Genomic DNA, 20,156 nt, shown 5'->3' with positions numbered 1-20,156 from the left:
CCTTTTTCCAATCCTTCATGGAGAAAAGATAATATCCTGGGAATCCTGACTTTACTCCATGAGTAACCCTTGGATTCGCACCAATAAAGATATTTACGCCATATCTTATGATAGATTTTCCTGGTGACAGGCTTCCGTGCCTGAATTAAGGTATCAATGACTGACTCGGAGAAGCCACGCTTTGATAAAATCAAGTGTTCAATCTCCAGGCAGTCAGTCTCAGAGAAATTAGATTTGGATGGTTGAAAGGACCCTGAAGTAGAAGGTCCTGTCTCAGAGGCAGAGTCCATGGTGGAAAGGATGACATGTCCACCAGATCTGCATACCAGGTCCTGCGTGGCCACGCAGGCGCTATCAAGATCACCGATGCTCTCTCCTGCTTGATTTTGGCAATCAGACGAGGGAGCAGAGGAAACGGTGGAAACACATAAGCCAGGTTGAAGGACCAAGGCGCTGCTAGAGCCTCTATCAGCGTTGCCTTGGGGTCCCTGGACCTGGATCCGTAACAAGGAAGCTTGGCGTTCTGGCGAGACGCCATGAGATCCAGTTCTGGTTTGCCCCAACGATGAATCAATTGTGCAAACACCTCCGGATGGACCTCCCACTCCCCCGGATGAAAAGTCTGTCGACTTAGAAAATCCGCCTCCCAGTTCTCTACACCTGGGATATGGATAGCTGATAGGTGGCAAGAGTGAATCTCTGCCCAGCGAATTATCTTTGAGACTTCTAACATCGCTAGGGAACTCCTTGTTCCCCCTTGATGGTTGATGTAAGCCACAGTCGTGATGTTGTCCGACTGAAATCTGATAAACCTCATTGTCGCTAGCTGAGGCCAAGCCTGAAGAGCATTGAATATCGCTCTTAGTTCCAGAATGTTTATTGGAAGGAGTGTCTCCTCCCGAGTCCACGATCCCTGAGCCTTCAGGGAGTTCCAGACTGCCCCCCAGCCTAGAAGGCTGGCATCTGTCGTTACAATTGTCCAATCTGGCCTGCGAAAGGTCATACCTTTGGACAGATGGACCCGAGATAGCCACCAGAAAAGAGAATCCCTGGTCTCTTGATCCAGATTTAGTAGAGGGGACAAATCTGTGTAATCCCCATTCCACTGACTGAGCACACATAGTTGCAGCGGTCTGAGATGTAGGCGTGCAAATGGCACTATGTCCATTGCCGCTACCATTAAGCCGATTACTTCCATGCACTGAGCCACCGAAGGGCGAGGAATGGAATAAAGAACACGGCAGGAATTTAGAAGTTTTGATAACCTGGACTCCGTCAGGTAAATTTTCATTTCTACAGAATCTATCAGAGTCCCTAGGAAGGAAACTCCTGTGAGGGGGGATAGAGAACTCTTTTCCTCGTTCACCTTCCACCCATGCGACCTCAGAAATGCCAACACTATGTCCGTATGAGACTTGGCAATTTGGAAGTTTCACGCCTGAATCAGGATGTCGTCTAAATAAGGGGCCACTGCTATGCCCCGCAGCCTTAGGCCCGCCAGAAGCGACCCCAGAACCTTCTTAAAAATTCTTGGGGCTGTAGCTAACCCAAAGGGAAGAGCTACAAACTTGTAATGCCTGTCTAGGAAGGCAAACCTGAGAAACCGATGATGATCTTTGTGTATCGGAATGTGAAGATAAGCATCCTTGAAATCCACTGTAGTCATGTATTGACCCTCCTGGATCATAGGTAGGATGGTACGAATATTCTCCATCTTGAATGATGGAGCTCTGAGGAATTTGTTTAAGATCTTTAGATCCAAAATTGGTCTGAAGGTTCCCTCTTTTTTGGGAACCACAAACAGATTTGAGTAAAATCCCTGTCCCTGTGCCTCCTTTGGAACTGGATGGATCACTCCCATAACTAGGAGGTCTTGTACACAGTGTAAGAATGCCTCTCTCTTTATCTGGATTGCAGATAATTGTGAAAGGTGAAATCTCCCTTTTGGGGGGAAGCCTTGAAGTCCAGAAGATTTCCCTGGGATATAATTTCCAACGCCCAGGGATCCTTGACATCTCTTGCCCACGCCTGGGCGAAGAGCGAACGTCTGCCCCCTACTAGATCCGTTACCGGATAGGGGGCCGTTCCTTCATGCTGTCTTAGAGGCAGCAGCAGGCTTTTTGGCCTGCTTACCTTTGTTCCAGGTCTGGTTAGGTCTCCAGACCGTCTTGGACTGAGCAAAAGTTCCCTCTTGTTTTGCATTAGAGGAAGTTGATGCCGCACTTGCCTTGAAGTTTCGAAAGGCACGAAAATTACTGTTTGGCCCTTGATTTGGACCTATCCTGAGGAAGGGCATGACCTTTTCCTCCAGTGATATCAGTAATAATCTCCTTCAAACCAGGCCCGAATAGGGTCTGCCCCTTGAAGGGAATGTTAAGCAGCTTAGACTTTGAAGTAACGTCAGCTGACCATGATTTAAGCCATAGCGCTCTGCGCGCCTGGATAGCAAAACCAGAATTCTTAGCCGTTAGTTTAGTCAAATGAACAATGGCATCAGAAACAAAGGAATTGGCTAGCTTAAGTGCTCTAAGCTTGCCAAGTATGTCATCCAATGGAGTCGCTACCTGTAAAGCCTCTTCCAGAGACTCAAACCAGAACGCTGCAGCAGCAGTGACAGGAGCAATGCATGTAAGGGGCTGTAGGATAAAACCTTGTTGAATAAACATTTTCTTAAGGTAACCCTCTAACTTTTTATCCATTGGATCTAAGAAAGCACAACTGTCCTCGACAGGGATAGTAGTACGCTTTGCTAGAGTAGAAACTGCTCCCTCCACCTTAGGAACTGTCTGCCATAAGTCCCGTGTGGTGGCGTCTATTGGAAACATTTTTCTAAAAATAGGAGGGAGAGAGAATGGCACACCTGGTCTATCCCATTCCTTAGTAATAATTTCTGTAAACCTTTTAGGTATTGGAAAAACATCAGTGCACACCGGCACTGCATAGTATTTATCCAGTCTACACAATTTCTCAGCTAAAACCTCCCTGAGTAACACGCGGAGGTGTTCAAGTACTTTTATGGATTAAAGATATTATTCTATTCCACAGAAGTTGTCCTTTTTATTTTAACTCTGAATAGAGTTTACGGAATTGACTTTCACTGCAGCCTGCAATACAATTCTTCACAAGAAGTTTGCTCACCTCTATCAGAGCCATACAGAGAATCACCTGTCTTGGTCCAGACGCTGTATACCATTGACCCACCAGTGTGCTAACCACTGAGTGTGTTAGTCTGCCCGATAGCACCGGTCACAGTACGGTGCATATCCTTTCGGTAAGCCTTTTCATTGTATTCACTCCGACTCAGATTCAACAATATCACGCTATGTGGCGCCCTCTTTTTCATTTCTAATTTTCAGAATCTTCACTCCGAGGACCAGAGGAGCCGCCGCCTCACATTTGTGCTCTACGTTTGCCTGTCTACACATATTCCACTCACGGTTTGTGCACAGACTTGTTTGCAACTTTTAGCGCACCCCGTAATTGGTTCCCCTCGGGGATCCTTTTTTGACTCTTGATTCTGACTAAAGCCTGTACAAACGCCTGAACATCTGGTACGGCTGCCAGACGCTTATGTAACAGAACAGACAGAGCAGATATCTGTCCCTTTAGAGAACTAGCTGCCAACCCTTTCTCCAATCCTTCTTGGAGAAAGGATAGTAACCTTGGAATCCTAATCTTAATCCATGAGTAACCCTTGGATTCGCACCAACAAAGATATTTCCGCCATATTTTATGGTAAATTTTCCTGATAACAGGCTTTCTAGCCTGGATCAGAGTATATATATAACTGATTCAGAGAACCCACGCTTAGCTAGAATTAAGGGTTCAATCTCCAGTCAATTGCAGAGAAACTAGATTTGGATGCTTGAATGGACCTTGGATTAGAAGGTCCTGTCTCAAAGGTAGCTTCCATGGTGGAGCCGATGACATATCCACCAGGTCTGCATACCAAGTCCTGCGTGGCCACGCAGGCGCTATCAGAATCACCGAAGCCTTCTCCTGCTTGATTCTGGCTACTAGCCGAGGGAGAAGAGGAAACGGTGGAAAGACATAAGCTAGATTGAACGACCAAGGCGCAACTAAGGCATCTACCAATGTCGCCTTGGGATCCCTGGACCTGGACCCGTAACGTGGAACCTTGGAGTTCTGGCGTGACGCCATCAGATCCAGATCTGGAAGGCCCCATAGTTGTGTTAACTGGGAAAAAACCTACGGGTGGAGTTCCCACTCCCACGGATGGAAAGTCTGATGACTCAGATAATCCGCCGCCCAGTTGTCCACTCCTGGGATGTGAATTGCGGATAGATGGCAGGAGTGATCCTCTGCCCATTTGATGATCTGGGATACCTCCCTCATCGCCAGGGAACTCTTTGTTCCTCCCTGATGATTGATGTACGCTACAGTCGTGATGTTGTCCGACTGAAATCTGATGAATTTGGCCTCCGCTAGCTGAGGCCAGGCCTGGAGCGCATTGAATATCGCTCTCAATTCCAAAATGTTTATCGGGAGAAGAGATTCTTCCCGAGACCATAGACCCTGAGCTTTCAGGGTGTCCCAGACCGCACCCCAGCCTAAGAGGCTGGCGTCCGTCGTGACAATGATCCACTCCGGTCTGCGGAAACGGATTCCCTGAGACAGGTGATCCTGAGACAACCACCAGAGGAGTGAGTCTCTGGTTTTCTGGTCCATTTGTATCTGGGGAGACAAATCTGCATAATCCCCATTCCACTGTTTGAGCATGCACAGTTGCAGTGGTCTTAGATGGATTCGAGCAAAAGGGACCACGTCCATTGCCGCAACCATTAGCCCTATTACCTCCATGCACTGAGCCACAGAAGGCTGAGGAATGGCATGAAGAACTCGACAAGTGTTCAAAAGTTTTGACTTCCTGACCTCCGTCAGAAAGATTTTCATTTCTACCGAGTCTATTATTGTTCCCAGGAAGGGAACCCTTGTGAACGGGGACAGAGAACTCTTTTCTATGTTCACCTTCCACCCGTGAGACCTTAGAAAGGCCAGAACAATGTCCGTATGAGCCTTTGCTCTGTGAAAGGACGACGCTTGTATTAGGATGTCGTCTAGGTAAGGTGCTACTGCAATGCCCCTTGGTCTTAGTACCGCTAGAAGGGACCCTAGCACCTTTGTGAAAATTCTGGGAGCAGTGGCCAACCCGAAGGGAAGAGCCACGAACTGGTAATGCTTGTCCAGAAAGGCGAACCTCAGGAACTGATGGTGATCTTTGTGGATAGGAATATGCAGGTACGCATCCTTTAAATCCACAGTAGTCATATATTGACCCTCCTGGATCATTGGTAAGATTGTCCGAATGGTTTCCATTTTGAATGATGGAACTCTGAGGAATTTGTTTAGGATTTTTAAGTCCAGGATTGGCCTGAAAGTTCCTTCCTTTTTCGGAACTACAAACAGGTTTGAGTAAAAACCCAGTCCTTGTTCTGCCGTTGGAACTGGGTGTATCACTCCCATTTTTAGAAGGTCTTCTACGCAGCGTAAGAATGCCTGTCTCTATGTCTGGTCTAAAGACAAGCGAGAAATGTGGAACCTTCCCCTTGGAGGAAGGTCCTTGAATTCCAGAAGGTACCCCTGAGCAACAATTTCTAGCGCCCAGGGGTCTGGAACATCTCTTGCCCAAGCCTGAGCAAAGAGAGAAAGTCTGCCCCCTACTAGATCCGGTCCCGGATCGGGGGCTACCCTTTCATGCTGTCTTGGTAGCAGCAGCAGGCTTCTTGGCCTGTTTACCCTTGTTCCAGCCCTGCAAGGGTTTCCATGTTGGTTTGGGCTGGGAAGCGTTACCCTCTTGCTTAGCGGCTGTAGAGGTTGAAGCAGATCCGTTCCTGAAATTGCGAAAGGAACGAAAATTAGCCTTGTTTTTAGCTTTGAAAGGTCTATCTTGTGGAAGGGCATCGCCCTTTCCCCCAGTGATATCTGAAATAATCTCTTTCAACTCTGGCCCGAATAGGGTCTTACCCTTGAAAGGAATATTAAGCAATTTTGTTTTGGACGACACGTCCGCCGACCATGATTTTAGCCAAAGCGCTCTGCACGCCACGATGGCAAAACCAGAATTTTTCGCCGCTAATTTAGCTAACTGAAAAGCGGCAAATGTGATGAAAGAATTAGCCAACTTCAGGGCGTAAATTCTGTCCATGACCTCATCATAAGAAGTCTCCTTCTGGAGCGAGTTTTCCGGTTCCTCAAACCAAAAAGCCGCTGCAGTGGTTACAGGAATAATGCAAGAAATTGGTTGAAGAAGGAAACCTTGTTGAACAAATATTCTCTTAAGTAAACCTAATTTTTTATCCATAGGATCTTTGAAAGCGCAACTGTCTTCTATTGGTATAGTCGTGCGCTTGGCTAGTGTTGAAACTGCCCCCTCTACCTTAGGGACCATCTGCCACACGTCCCTTCTAGGATCAACAATGGGGAACATTTTCTTAAATATAGGAGGGGGAACGAAGGGTACACCTGGTCTCTCCCACTCCCTAGTCACAATATCCGCCACCCTCTTAGGGATCGGGAACGCGTCAGTGTGTACCGGGACCTCTAAGAATTTGTCCATTTTACACAATTTTTCTGGGACCACCAAGGGGTCACAATCATCTAGCGTAGCCAGGACCTCCTTAAGCAGGGCGCGGAGGTGTTCTAGCTTAAATTTAAATGCTATGGTATCTGGCTCTACCTGTTGAGAAACTTTTCCTGTGTCAGAAATTTCTCCCTCAGACAGGCCCTCCCTCACCGCCAAGTCAGATTGTTGTGAGGGCACTACAGATAAATTATCCAATGCGTCTGATTGCTCATTCTCTGTATTTAAAACTGAGCTATCGCGCTTCCTTGGAAATGCAGGCAGTTTGGATAAAAACGCTGCAAGAGAATTATCCATTACTGCTGCTAACTGTTGCAAAGTAATAGGGATCGATGCGCTAGAGGTACTGGGAATCGCTTGCGCGGGCATAGCTGGTGTCGACATTGACGTAGAGGAGAGAGTACTATCCTCACTACCTTCTGCTAAAGAATCATCTTGGGCTACATTTTTAAGTGTCACTGAATGTTCCTTAAACTGCTTAGACGCTATAGCACATTTTAAACACAAATGCAATGGGGGTACCGCCATGGCTTTTAAACACACAGAACAAGGGCTATCTGAAGGCTCAGACATGTTTGGCAGACTTAGACAGCACTATAATGCAAGAAAAAATACTTTTTGAAAAAACGTTACGGTGTCTTTAAATAATAAAAAAGCACACACTTTTTACCAAGACATCAAAGAAACATCCGATCTTAATGAAATTTTCACCACATTATCCTAATGCTTTGGAATGATTGCACACACATTTTCAAATCAATTAACCCCTTATTGCCCACACCGGAGCTAAAGAGAGCAGACAACCGGTTGTAAACACTACAGCACTATGCCACAGCCTCTACTGTGGATTTTACCTTCCTTAGGGATTATTTGAAGAAGAAATAAGCCTCTCTGAAGTCCTCTCTGATGTCTCTGGACTTTACACGTGAAGCTGCATTTACTGTCTAGCAAAAACAACTGCGCAACTGAGGCGCGAAAATGAGGCCCCCTCCCTCTTCATTCCAGAGTGATGGGGCCTCTGAGATAGATTAGGTGTCTAATCAAGTGCCAGGCGAATAAAAAAAAAAACAAAGCGTTTTATAAGTATAAAAACACAAGAGTCAATATTAAATCATGCTAATAAAGCAATCGATTGAGCCCAAAATAGTGTCCACCAGTATTTAAGCCCTTAATCTAAGCCATCCTTCTATACTGAGTCTGAGAAAATGGCTTACCTTTCCCCATGGGGATTCCTGTCAGTCTTCTAGCATTACTGGGTCTTGTTAGAAAAATGACTGATCATACCTGAAGCAGTTAAGCCTGCAAACTGTTCCCCCCATCTGAAGTTCTCCGGTATTCAACAGTCCTGCGTGGGAACAGCAATGGATTTTAGTTACTGGTGCTAAAATCATATTCCTCTCAGCAGAAATCTTCATCACTTTCTGCCTCAGAGTAAATAATACAAACCGGCACTATTTTAAAATAATAAACTTTTGATTGAAGAAATAAAAACTACAAATCTAACACCACAAACTCTTTACCCTCCCGAGGAGATGCTACTTGTTAGAGCGGCAAAGAGAATGACTGGGGGGGCGGAGCCTGAGGGGAGCTATATGGACAGCTCTGCTGTGTGCTCTCTTTGCCACTTCCTGTAGGGATTGAGAATATCCCACAAGTAAGGATGAAGCCGTGGACCGGATACACCAATGTAAGAGAAAAGTGATTCCTATGTGGTGGATTACCAAGCATGCTATAGAAATTTTATTTGTGACTATTTTGTAATAACGCAAACAAAAAAACAAAAAAAACACACACATACATATATATATATATATATATATATATATATATATATATATATATACACACACACACATATATACATATACACACACACGAAATGATTGCTGTAAACAAATGTGTACTTCGCATACACACACACACCTTTGATTTCCTTTCAATATAGTCAAGCAGATTGCAACTATATAGTTAAATATTTAACAAACGTTCAAAATGGAATTATGCGAGAAACATACTTACTAAGTTTTCATGAAGTCGGATGGAGGGTTGTTTGGTGGTCACATCAGTAAACTCACCAAGTGAAAGGGTGAGCTTGGGAAAAACAGATAATGTAGTACTCCAATCCATTCCAGTGATCAGAGGACAAGAGGGTATTACCAAATTCCACATCAAGCAATCTAAAGAAGAAAAACAGATACTTAAAGTACCTTTATATTTGGAAGTGGCTACTAAGGAAATTTTAAATGTAAAAAGTGTTTACATAAAGATGTTCATGTGATGCAAGTCAGCTTTTTTACAGGTTCTTAAAAAAAAAAAAATTCTTTCACAATTCAGATAGAACATACAAAATTAAAAAGCTTTCCAATTTACTTCTATTATCACATTTTCTTGTTATCCTTTGTTGACAAGCAGGAAGGGAAGTGAAAAAGGGGTAGTGTACAAGCGCTAAGGTAATCCCCAAGCTGTATCCAAACAGAGATCCTAACCAACCTCCAAAAAATATGCACAAGTAGTAAGAAGTGAATACAGCACCAACAAGAGGCCAAGGGATAAATATACTCACAGAGAGATAAAAGAAGATTATTTAATGAACCATGTTAAAAAGCATCAGTAATAAAAGACTATATATAAAAAATGTAAAAAGCAGATGTAAATAAAATTACAAATACAGGAATATCTCACAGAAGCGGCTCAAAGGGCCAAAGCTGATAATTACAATAAAAACAGAGGTAATAACAGGTGATCAGTGTGAGTGGTACACCAGAATAAGAGTGTATACTAATAAAACAGAATTAGCCTAAGTACAACTATAACAAGTGCATCAAGCAAAAAACTAATAAACAATAATACAAACAATAGTGTTCAAAAATAATGTTCCAAAAAATAGAAAAATGCACTGCAGTGCAAAAAAAGGGGGGTAGCAAAATAATTGTATAGATATGATCAAATAATGAGTGAGTGCAAATGGATATAAAAATGCTAGCTACTTAATCCAGTGAGGTTGAGATATAATTAAATAAAATACACAATATGCAATAACATAAAAAATAAAATACACAATATGCAATAAACATAAAAAATAAAATATAATCCAAAAAAGTGTTCCAAAAGTTGATCAACAAATGTTAGTGAAGAACAAAAATAAGTCAATCAAAACTAAAAAATTGAAAAAATGGGTGATGAAAAGCAAGGTGAAAGTGAGGAAATTGATTCCTTCCAATGTTAGTTACTTTAACAGATCCAAATTCCTGAGTGTGGTAGCTGAAGTAGCTGATTGGATTCTAGCACCTGTCAGCTGCTCCTATGGTAGATAGAGCCTGCTATTTTAAAACAACTTTCCAAATTACTTCCATTAACAAAATAGGCACAGTATTTTATATTTACAATTTTTGAGTCACCAGCTCCTACTGAGCATGTGGAAGAAGTCACAGAATATACGTATATGCATTTTGTAAATGGTTGATGACTGTCACATGACAGGAGTGGAAATAGATTTAACTTTGAAATTTGTCAGAAGAAAAAAAAAATCTACTACTGATTTGTAATTCAGACTAAATGCTATTGCATTGTCTTTTTATTGTGCATTTGTTCATTATGCAAATCTACGGAATTTACTGGTCCTTTAAGTAGTTTTACTTGGCTGATAAACCATTAAATTACTATAATAAGTATGAAATAATTTGTTTTAGTGGTTGCTGCCCTTATAAGCAGTCACATATTAAAACAAACAACAAAACAGGAGTAATAAAAAAAAACATTTGGCTTTAAGTAGTCACAAGTTCATGCATCATTTGCTCTATGATCAAAAATGCTCTGAATCTAAATGTGAATCATAAAATAAGAGCAAAAATCACAGGAAATAAGTCTTACCATCCTTCTGTTGCACATGCACCACATTCTGGAAAGATGAACTTAACAGAGAATACGCTTCAATAATAGCTGCAGATTTTGCTATGTGTCGCTTTAGCGAATCTGGTAAACCACTCATAAGAAATTCACGTTTTGATTTGAACTGTTCATCATCCTGAGAATTTTCAGATGCTTCTAAGCTAGAGACAATAAAAAAAGGTAAAATTAGCTGTGGATGAAGGAATGCAAAAACTCATTTAAAATAGAAAGATATAAAAAAAAAGTATGCTATATCACTAACCTGTATTAAACAAAAGGATAATGAATTTTAAATACAACATTTTTAAAATGCATTAGATATGGGAATTACATCACATGGCCACCAGGAGGAAGCAAAGACACCACTACCAGAGCATTTAACCCTCCTACTTCCCCTTCCCTCCCAGTCTATCCAAGGATAGAGAGAGCAAGAGGCAACAGAGGTTAAGTGGTGCAATTAGAACTGTCACCGTAGAAAGAGAGGGTGGGTTCCTGAACTCTTATTACCAAGAAAGAAAATAATTTATCAGGTAAGCATAACTTTTGAGGTTTTTCTAATGGTATTGAGAGACCACGAAAATCCATTCTAACATATGTGAATACCCAAGCTGTGGAGTCCACAAAGGAGACGGGCGGGATAAACAGGCAAGGCAGTAACCTAATAGGAAGTCACCATCGCCTGAAGAACTCTAATACCAAAAGAGGTCTCTTCCGAGGCAAAATCATCAAACTGATAGAATCTTGTGAAAGTATGGAGTGAAGACCAGGTAGCAGCTTTGCAGATCTGTTCTACCGAAGCCTCATTCTGAAAAGCCCAGGATGTGGAATTAGAGCGAATGGAATGGGTCATAATACATGCTGGAGGTTGATGACCTGCCTCCAAATAAGTAATACGAATAATATTTCTCAACCAAGTATGTAGGTAAAACTTTAATGCCCTAACATCATCCAAATTTTGTAACAATCTTTCTTTGGATGACTTTGGGTTAGGACACAGAACTACAATCTCCTGATTAATATTGTCCATAGGAAGAAATTTGGGACCAGTTTGCAACACAGCCTTATCATGATAAAAAAAACTTGAAATTGAAACGCGAAATCATGAGGTCTATTTCTGGAGTTCCTAAAGTATTAAAATAACAACAACAGGTAAAACTGCGCCAAAATAAAACTGCTACACAAACTCCAAATGTGATAGAGGTCTCTCAACTTCTAAAAGGTATGGCTTATAAATACAAATTGAATAACAAAGGGAGCGCTCAAAAAGCTAAAGTGTAACTGTATTGGATAGTAACAATATAAAGTAAAAAATGCTACAAGAACTGATAGATGTATCAGTAGGCAAACGCAGAAGATTAACCACAAATGCCAATCACCAGCACAATCCTAACAATCCTAGCTATGCACCTGTTAATATACTTGATAAAATCTCAAATAAATGATATTGGGAACAATATTTTATATAACTAATATATTAGCCATAATAGATACAATATACTTTAAAATACATATACATTTAATAATAGCAAGAGAGAAAAAGTTCTTTAAAAAGTTCTTTTAATAGTCCTTGGTTGATGTAAGCCTTTAAACATGTGAACGATAACCTACTGGTAAAAGAGAAAATCTTCTTAGGGCAGTATAAAAGACGTTTAGTAAACAAACTCTCTGTACTCACAGTGTCAGATTGCTGTAATCTGCCAAGATATTGCACAGTGGTTCGCCGTTATAATCCCTTTGAAGTCCAAAGTTGTCTCCACATAAAGATGTACAATTCACAAACAGGAAAAATATAACTATTTGTTATACTGATGTGCAATATAACATACAATGTAGCTAAACCGCAATCCTGGAGCTGAACCCGCAAAACGGCTGCTAGCTGAATAACCCCTGAACTGACCGGCTAATATACAATCAGCCCAGAAAGTCAGAGGTGCCGTAGCCAAAATTCAGGAGCGCCGTGCAACTGTGACAAAATAGCTCTATGCGGATAATAATAAAATACACTCCGTTAAGGAGTTTAACATAGAGCAACGCGTTTCAAAATTAATCTTTATCAAGCTCTTACCGGGGCTATTCCTACCGGGTTAAAATATACCTTTACCTATATCATAATTGGTTAAACTATAAGCCAATCAGAAAAAGTGAAATGATTAAATTTAACTTTCAGTGCAAATCGTAAACTTATCTCAGTTATGAACAGTCAATGAAAAGCTATTACGAAAAGCTATTACAAAAACAAACCCTACATTGGCATAGTGGAATTCTATTGAGCCAATAAAAAAGAAACTCGCTAATATTTTAAAAAACAAATGACGATACGATACAATTCAAGGTTACAATCTTACTGCATCTTAAAACCTCCCTTAACATGGCAATTTATACCCACGTTGGAACAAAAAAAAAAAAAGGCGTGCCGTGTTGTAAATGCTATTATTAATACCTGACACGGCATAATGGAGGATCTTACCTAAATATCGTAATACAATAACAAACAATGAAACAAACAAAAGAATACCATAAGCAAACCCCCAGAGGATACCAATATTGGGCAATATCAAGATAAAAGATTGTTAAAAAATTAATTATAATAAATATAAATGAACTGATCCATTGTATTTTTAAACTGATCGTTTATCTATAAATATTCAAATGTTGGGGTCTAACCTATATATATCCTGCTAAACTTTTAGAGGGGTAAAAAAACTCTAAGAAATTTGTTAATATTAAATTAAAAAAAATATATATATAGGTAAAATCCCCTTAAATGAGAAATATGAAGGAGGAATGAAAAGGGAAGCTATCTGAGGACGGCAGCTGGTTACTACTTACTAAAGAGAGCACGAGGACTTTTGGAGGATTCTACTATCCATATTCCAAGATACAGAAGTCTGCATTCTGGGAGATCCAGTGGATGATTCTATCTTTTCTACAGGGAGTGCCTCATTCTGTTTTGAAAGTGCTACATTCTTACCTCATGTGATTGAGGTTCATTCAAGTAAGTGCACATCTAATAGGGGATTAAAACCTGAAGACTCTATCCTCTATTTTTGATGTGCTCCTGATTACCTCTGATCGTTTAGGATTTTTGATATAGCTTATGGACATTTGTAACATACTATATATTAATATTGTATTATATTATTTATTTTATTTTATTTTTAACTATGCATTGCTATAATATTTTACTATAAACTGTATAAATTTTATACATTTATTTATTATGTATTTTTGGTTTGGGTTGTCTGCGCCACCCTGCCCCTTCCTTTTTATGTTCCTTTTTGAGGAGTGATAGGTCTCCTCTATTCTTTTTGGGTTTTGGCAGCTGGATACTACCTACTGAAAATATATATACCTCTATGAGGTGCTGGGTATAGAATATATACCTTGTGGCATTGCTTTATTTGACAGTGAGCGCCTGGGAGTGATTCAGTGGATTCTTTCTACTGGTTCATTTATCTATTGTCTCTATATATATATATATATAAACATTTGTATAATAAACTAAAAGATAATAATTATAATATAAAATTGCAAAAGATTTTAAAACCGCCGTACAAAAAACCTAAATTCCATATAAAATACATTAATACTTCATAAAAAAACAGCCTAAATCAAACTCAAGATTTAAACCATTAGGAGTTAATGTCTTAAGCTCAAAAATCCATTTAGCTTTAGGGATCAAAATTGGGAAGAGGTAAATTTACAACACACCCATGAAAATCAAAGAAAAAACAAAATTTATGCTTACCTGATAAATTTCTCTCTTGTGGTGTATCCAGTCCACGGGTTCATCCATTACTTGTGGGATATTCTCCTTCCCAACAGGAAGTTGCAAGAGAACACCCACAGCAGAGCTGTCTATATAGCTTCTCCCCTAACTGCCACCCCCAGTCATTCGACCGAAAACAAGCAAGAAAAAAGGAGAAACTATAGGGTGCAGTGGTGACTGTAGTTTAACCCCTTAAGGACCAGCGACGTACCCTGTATGTCGCTGAACTTTTTTTGGGACTTGATTGTTTTATAGCGTGGTCTTGCCACCAGCGTTGAGACTACTCTATTCCACAAAGCCTTCTGGAGGGAGGGCATTAATAGCGTGTTCTTGCTAGACTTGTGCTATTATGTCCTGAAAAAAACCTTAACGACCAGTGACATACAGGGTACATTGTGGTCATTAAGGGGTTAAAAATAAAAACACCTGCCTTAAAGTGACAGGGCGAGCCGTGGACTGGATACACCACAAGAGAAAGAAATTTATCAGGTAAGCATAAATTTTGTTTTCTCTTGTAAGGTGTATCCAGTCCAAGAGTTCATCCATTACTTGTGGGATACCAATACCAAAGCTTTAGGACACGGATGAAGGGAGAGACAAGGCAGGAACTTAAACGGAAGGCACCACTGCCTGCAAGACCTTTCTCCCAAAAATAGCCTCTGAGGAATCAAAAAGTATCAAATTTGTAGAATTTAGAAAAAGTATGAAGCGAAGACCAAGTTGCCGCCTTACAAATCTGTTCAACAGAAGCCTCATTTTTAAAAGCCCATGTGGAAGCTACCGATCTAGTGGAATGAGCTGTAATTCTTTCAGGAGGCTGCTGGCCAGCAGTCTCATAAGCTAAACGGATTATGCTTCTCAGCCAAAAAGAAAGAGAAGATATTGAAGCCTTTTGGGTCTCCTCTGTCCAGAGTAGACAACAAACAATGCAGATGTTTGACGAAAATCCTTAGTAGCTTGTAAATAAAACTTTAAAGCACGAACCACATCAAGATTGTGTAATAGACGTTCCTTCTTTGAAGAAGGATTAGGACACAGTGATGGAACAACAATCTCCTGATTGATATTCTTATTAGATACCAACTTAGGAAGAAACCCAGGTTTGGTACGCAAAACTACCTTATCTGCATGGAAGATCAGATAAGGGGAATCACACTGTAAGGCAGATAACTCTGAAACTCTTCGAGCCGAAGAGATAGCTACCAAAAACAGAACTTTCCAAGATAAAAGTTTGATATCTATGGAATGCAGAGGTTCAAACTGAACCCCTTGAAGAACTTTAAGAACTAAATTTAAACTCCATAGGAAAGCACAACTGTCCTCGACGGTGATAGTTGTACGCTTAGCTAGGGTAGAGACTGCTCCCTCCGCCTTAGGGACCGTCTGCCACGAGTCCCGTATGGTGGCATCTATGGGAAACATCTTTTTGAAAGCAGGAGGGGGAGAGAACGGTACACCTGGTCTATCCCATTCCTTAGTAATAATTTCCGAAAACCTCTTAGGGACTGGAAAAACATCGTTGTATACAGGCACTGCAAAGTATTTGTCCATTTTACACAATTTCTCTGGAACCACAATGGGGTCACAGTCATCCAGAGTCGCTAAAACCTCCCTAAGCAATAAGCGGAGGTGTTCAAGCTTAAATTTAAACGCCGTCATCTCAGAATCAGACTGAAGTAACGCCTTCCCTGAGTCTGAAATGTCACCCACCTGCCTCGGCTTCTGAGTATTGTGAGGGTATATCGGACACAGGCAATAAAGCGTCAGAAAGCTCTGTATTAGTTCTAGCCCCAGAGCTGTCTCGCTTTCCTTGTAGCCCTGGCAGTTTGGAGAATACCTCTGTGAGGGTAGCATTCATAACTGCCGCCATGTCCTGTAAGGTAAAAGAATTAGACGCGCTAGATGTACTTGGCGTCACTTGAGAGGGAGTTATAGGTTCTGACACATGGGGAGAGTTAGATGGCATAATCTCCCTCTTTTCAGTCAGAGAATCCCCTGGAGATAAATCTTTATGCGCCATAATATGGTCTTTATAGTTTATAGAAATTTCAGTACATTTGGTACACATTCTAAGAGGGGGTTCCACAATGGCTTCCAAACATATTGAACAAGGAGTTTCCTCTATGTCAGACATGTTTAACAGACTAGTAATGAGACAAGCAAGCTTGGAAAACACTTTAATAAAGGTGAAACAGCAATTAAACAAAAACATTACTGTGCCTGTAAGAGAAAAAAAACAGCACTTAAACTGCAGAACAATGAAAAAAATACAGTAAAATCTTTGAAATGTTTACAGTGTGAATAAGGGACTAAAGCAACATTGCACCCCCTTGCAAATGGATGATTAACCCCTTAGGACCCAAACCGGATTGAAAAACGTTAAAAAAACGTTAAAAGTCAATTGAGCACCATGCCACAGCTCTGCTGAGGCTCCTACCTGCCCTTAAATACGATTTTGTGCAGAAATAACCCCTTTGAAATGGTTCTCAGATGCCAGAAGACTCTTCTAGGGAAGCTGGATGTCTCAGTCTGAATTAAAACTGCGCAGTTAGAGCGCTAAAATAGGAGCATCTGACTAGCCATGTGGAAACTAGGCCCCAAATAAAGACTTATCTCCCTCAGAGAAAAAACGTCCTATTTTATGAAATCATGTAAACGTTTTGTCACTAAGCAATATGAATATTAACATGAGTATTACCCTGTTATGTAAGCATGATCCCAGTCGCTGTTAAATCACTGCATCAGGCTTACCTCAAATACACAAGGCTCTGTCAGCATTTTCTAGAACTTATTCATCTCTCTAGAAATAAAAATACTGAACATACCTCAAAGCAGGTAATCTGCAGGCCGTTCCCCCAACTGAAGCTTTCCCATATTCATCAGTTATGTGTGAGAACAGCAATGGACCTTAGTTACAAACCGCTAAGATCATCAAACCTCCAGGCAGAAATCTTCTTCTAATTTCTGCCTGAGAGTAAAACAGTACAACGCCGGTACCGTTTAAAAATAAACTCTTGATTGAAGGTAAAACTACACTAAGTCACCACATATCTCTTGATACTTCCTTTCTTGTCGAGAGTTGCAAGAGAATGACTGGGGATGGCAGTTAGGGGAGGAGCTATATAGACAGCTCTGCTGTGGGTGTCCTCTTGCAACTTCCTGTTGGGAAGGAGAATATCCCACAAGTAATGGATGAACCCGTGGACTGGATACACCTTACAAGAGAAAGACGGGCTTCAGAAAACGGGGAAGAAGAGGGAGAGGAGTACAGAAACCCAAAAACGAAAAGGTTTTAAATGTAGATAAGAGTAACATATTCAATTTGAGTAAAGTTCAATTAACTGATAAACAGAAGTCCTAAACAAAGGGTTATCTTTTGCTCTATCCCACATAGGGTGAACAAATTTAGCGTATTTATTGATGCGCATAAATTTGTTAGAAATTTGACGGTTTAAAAATGGTTCCTTAGAACCCCATACGAGAGAAATAACATTACAGAATCAAATAATGAGGATATATAGTTATTTAAACATTCAAACCTAAAAGAAAAATCACGTTTCTACCCCAAACATATTAAAGGAGGGGCAATAGAAACGTTTGAAAAATTAATTACCAAAGATATTGAAGATCTTGAAATAAAGAAAACAGGGCACAGACGGGCAAATTTAACCAAAGCACAATTATCTGAAATAAAGGATTTAGAGCTTAACAATACAGTAATAGTCAAGCCAGCGGACAAAGGGGGGGGATAGTCCTTATGGACAAAGACCAATATCTTAATATGTGTTACATTTTACTCAATAATAGAGAAACTGATAAAATTTTAAATAAGAACCCTACTGATGATTTTTTAAAAGATCTTAAAACTTTAGTGAAGGGTGCAAGTGATCTAGGTATTCTGAATGAAAAAGAGTGGCTATCTTATTCCAGAGTGTCCAAAAATTCCACTCTTATATTGCCCTCCCAAAATTCATAAGGACGTCAGGAACCCCCCAGGCAGACCGATAGTCTCAGGCATCGAATCAATTACGGCGAATCTTTCAGAATATATAGATCTGTTTTTGCAAGATTATGTGAAGGGTCTTCCCTCATAGCTTAAAAGATTCTACGGATGTCCTGAGGGTATTGATTGGGATGAGAATTGTCTTTTAGCCACGACAACCTGACAGGCTAACGTCTGTTGTAATCTCCCATGACGGCCGGAGAAAACTCATTCACAGATTTAAGGATTTAAGAGAGAGAGAGTCCCTGGTGGCACAGTGTAGCTGTATAACGAGTCAAATGTGAACGGTCTCCATTCCATTGGCTTAGCATGCATAACTGTAGAGGTCGCAAATAAAAGCAAGCAAATGGCATTGCTGTTACCATGAGAGCTGAAGAGCCCGAGATGCAGCCTGTAGTCAGATCTTGCACTGATCTGTAAAAAAAAAAAAATATCTTCATGACCAAGGAGTCTATGGAATACCCCAGAAAAATCACTGTGGTGCAACGCAACTCTTTCCCCAGGTTTACCTTCAAACCACAAGTCCGAAGATACCAGAGTAGCCTCTCCGTGTGAGAATTTGCCAACTGAAAATATAGCGCTTGAACCAATATATTGTCCAGGTAAGGAGCCACAGAAATGCCATATAACCTAATTAATGCTAACAGAGCCATCAACACTTTCGTCAAGGGAGAGCCGTGAACTGGAAATGATTGTCCAGAAAAGCAAATCTTAGGTACTGATAATGTTAACTGTAAATTGGAACTTGAAGGTGGGCGTCCTTCAGATACACCGTGGTCATTTTTGTCCATGCAGGCCAAGAGGAAAAATGAATCTTATCGTTTCAATCTTGAAAGAGGGCACCCTCAAGAACTTGTTTAGAGACCTTAGATCTAGAATAGGGTGAAACGATCACCCCTTTTTTTGAAAGATAAACACATTTGAGTAAAAACCCAGGCCCCACTGATCTGGGAGAACAGGGATGATCACCCCCCATTCTCTAAAGATCTGAGACGCACTGAAGAAAGGCCGTCCTCTTTTGTGGACTTTTTGAGACACAAGGGACAAGAGAAATCTGCCTCTCGGAGTACAAGACTGGAAGGCTATTCTGTAACCCTGGGAGACAACCTGCTGAACCCAAGGGTCCTGAACAGAACTGCCACATGCTTCCTAAAACAGATTTAACCTGCCCCCTACCATAGCAAACTCCGGATCGGGGGTCATCCTTTCCAGTTTGGAATTTGTTCTGGCGAAAGGATTGAAAGCAATCCGATGTCCTACTCTTCTGTTTAGCCGTTTTATCCTGGGGAAGGAAAACTCCCTTATCCCCGGGGACAGTAGCTATAATAATCTAAAGTCTTGCCCTTAAAGGACAAAAAGAGCAATCTAGATTTTGAAACCATGTCAGCAGACCAAGATTTCAACCATAAAGCTATCCTTGCCAATACCAAAAGGCTGGTAATTTTAGCATTGATCCGAACAATTTGAATTATTGCATCACAAATAAAGGAGTTAGCAGTCTTGAGAGCTCAAATCCGATCTTGAATTTCCTCCAAGGGGTAATCGACAGAAAATAGCTCTGAAAAAAGAGTTGCACCAAAAAGCTGCAGCACCTGCGACTGCAACAAAGCTTAACGCCAGTTGGAAAAGCAGTTCTTTTTGAACAAAGACCCTCCTAAGATATTCTTTGAGTTTCCTGTCCATAGGGTCCATGAAGGAAGTGCTATCCTCCAGAGGAATGGTGGTTCTTTTAGCTAAAGTAGAGATGGCACCAACCACCTTAGGAACCATATTCCATAGCTCCAGATGAGCATCTGGAACAGGAAATACATTTCTTAAATGAAGGTAATGGAGAGAAAGGAACTCTAAGTTTGTCCCATTCCTTGGAAATCATGGCCGCTAATAAAGAAAAATTA

General features: G+C 40.8%; 1 protein-coding gene across 1 annotated transcript in view; it reads right to left on the bottom strand.

Annotated features, from left to right (window-relative positions):
• Nucleotides 1-20,156, bottom strand: part of ATAD5 (ATPase family AAA domain containing 5) — a 507,256-nt gene that overhangs the window by 428,451 nt on the left and 58,649 nt on the right. The window contains exons 7-8 of the mRNA XM_053721398.1: nucleotides 10,472-10,650; nucleotides 8,621-8,778 (exon numbers count right to left, since the gene is read on the bottom strand). Of these exons, the coding sequence (XP_053577373.1) occupies nucleotides 8,621-8,778; nucleotides 10,472-10,650 (337 nt within the window). The remainder of the gene's footprint in view (nucleotides 1-8,620; nucleotides 8,779-10,471; nucleotides 10,651-20,156) is intronic.

This window comes from Bombina bombina, chromosome 1, assembly GCF_027579735.1.
Source record: "Bombina bombina isolate aBomBom1 chromosome 1, aBomBom1.pri, whole genome shotgun sequence".
NCBI classification, from domain to species: domain Eukaryota; kingdom Metazoa; phylum Chordata; class Amphibia; order Anura; family Bombinatoridae; genus Bombina; species Bombina bombina.
Note: the sequence above shows the minus strand (reverse complement) of the source record. Positions and strands in the feature narration are given on the sequence as shown.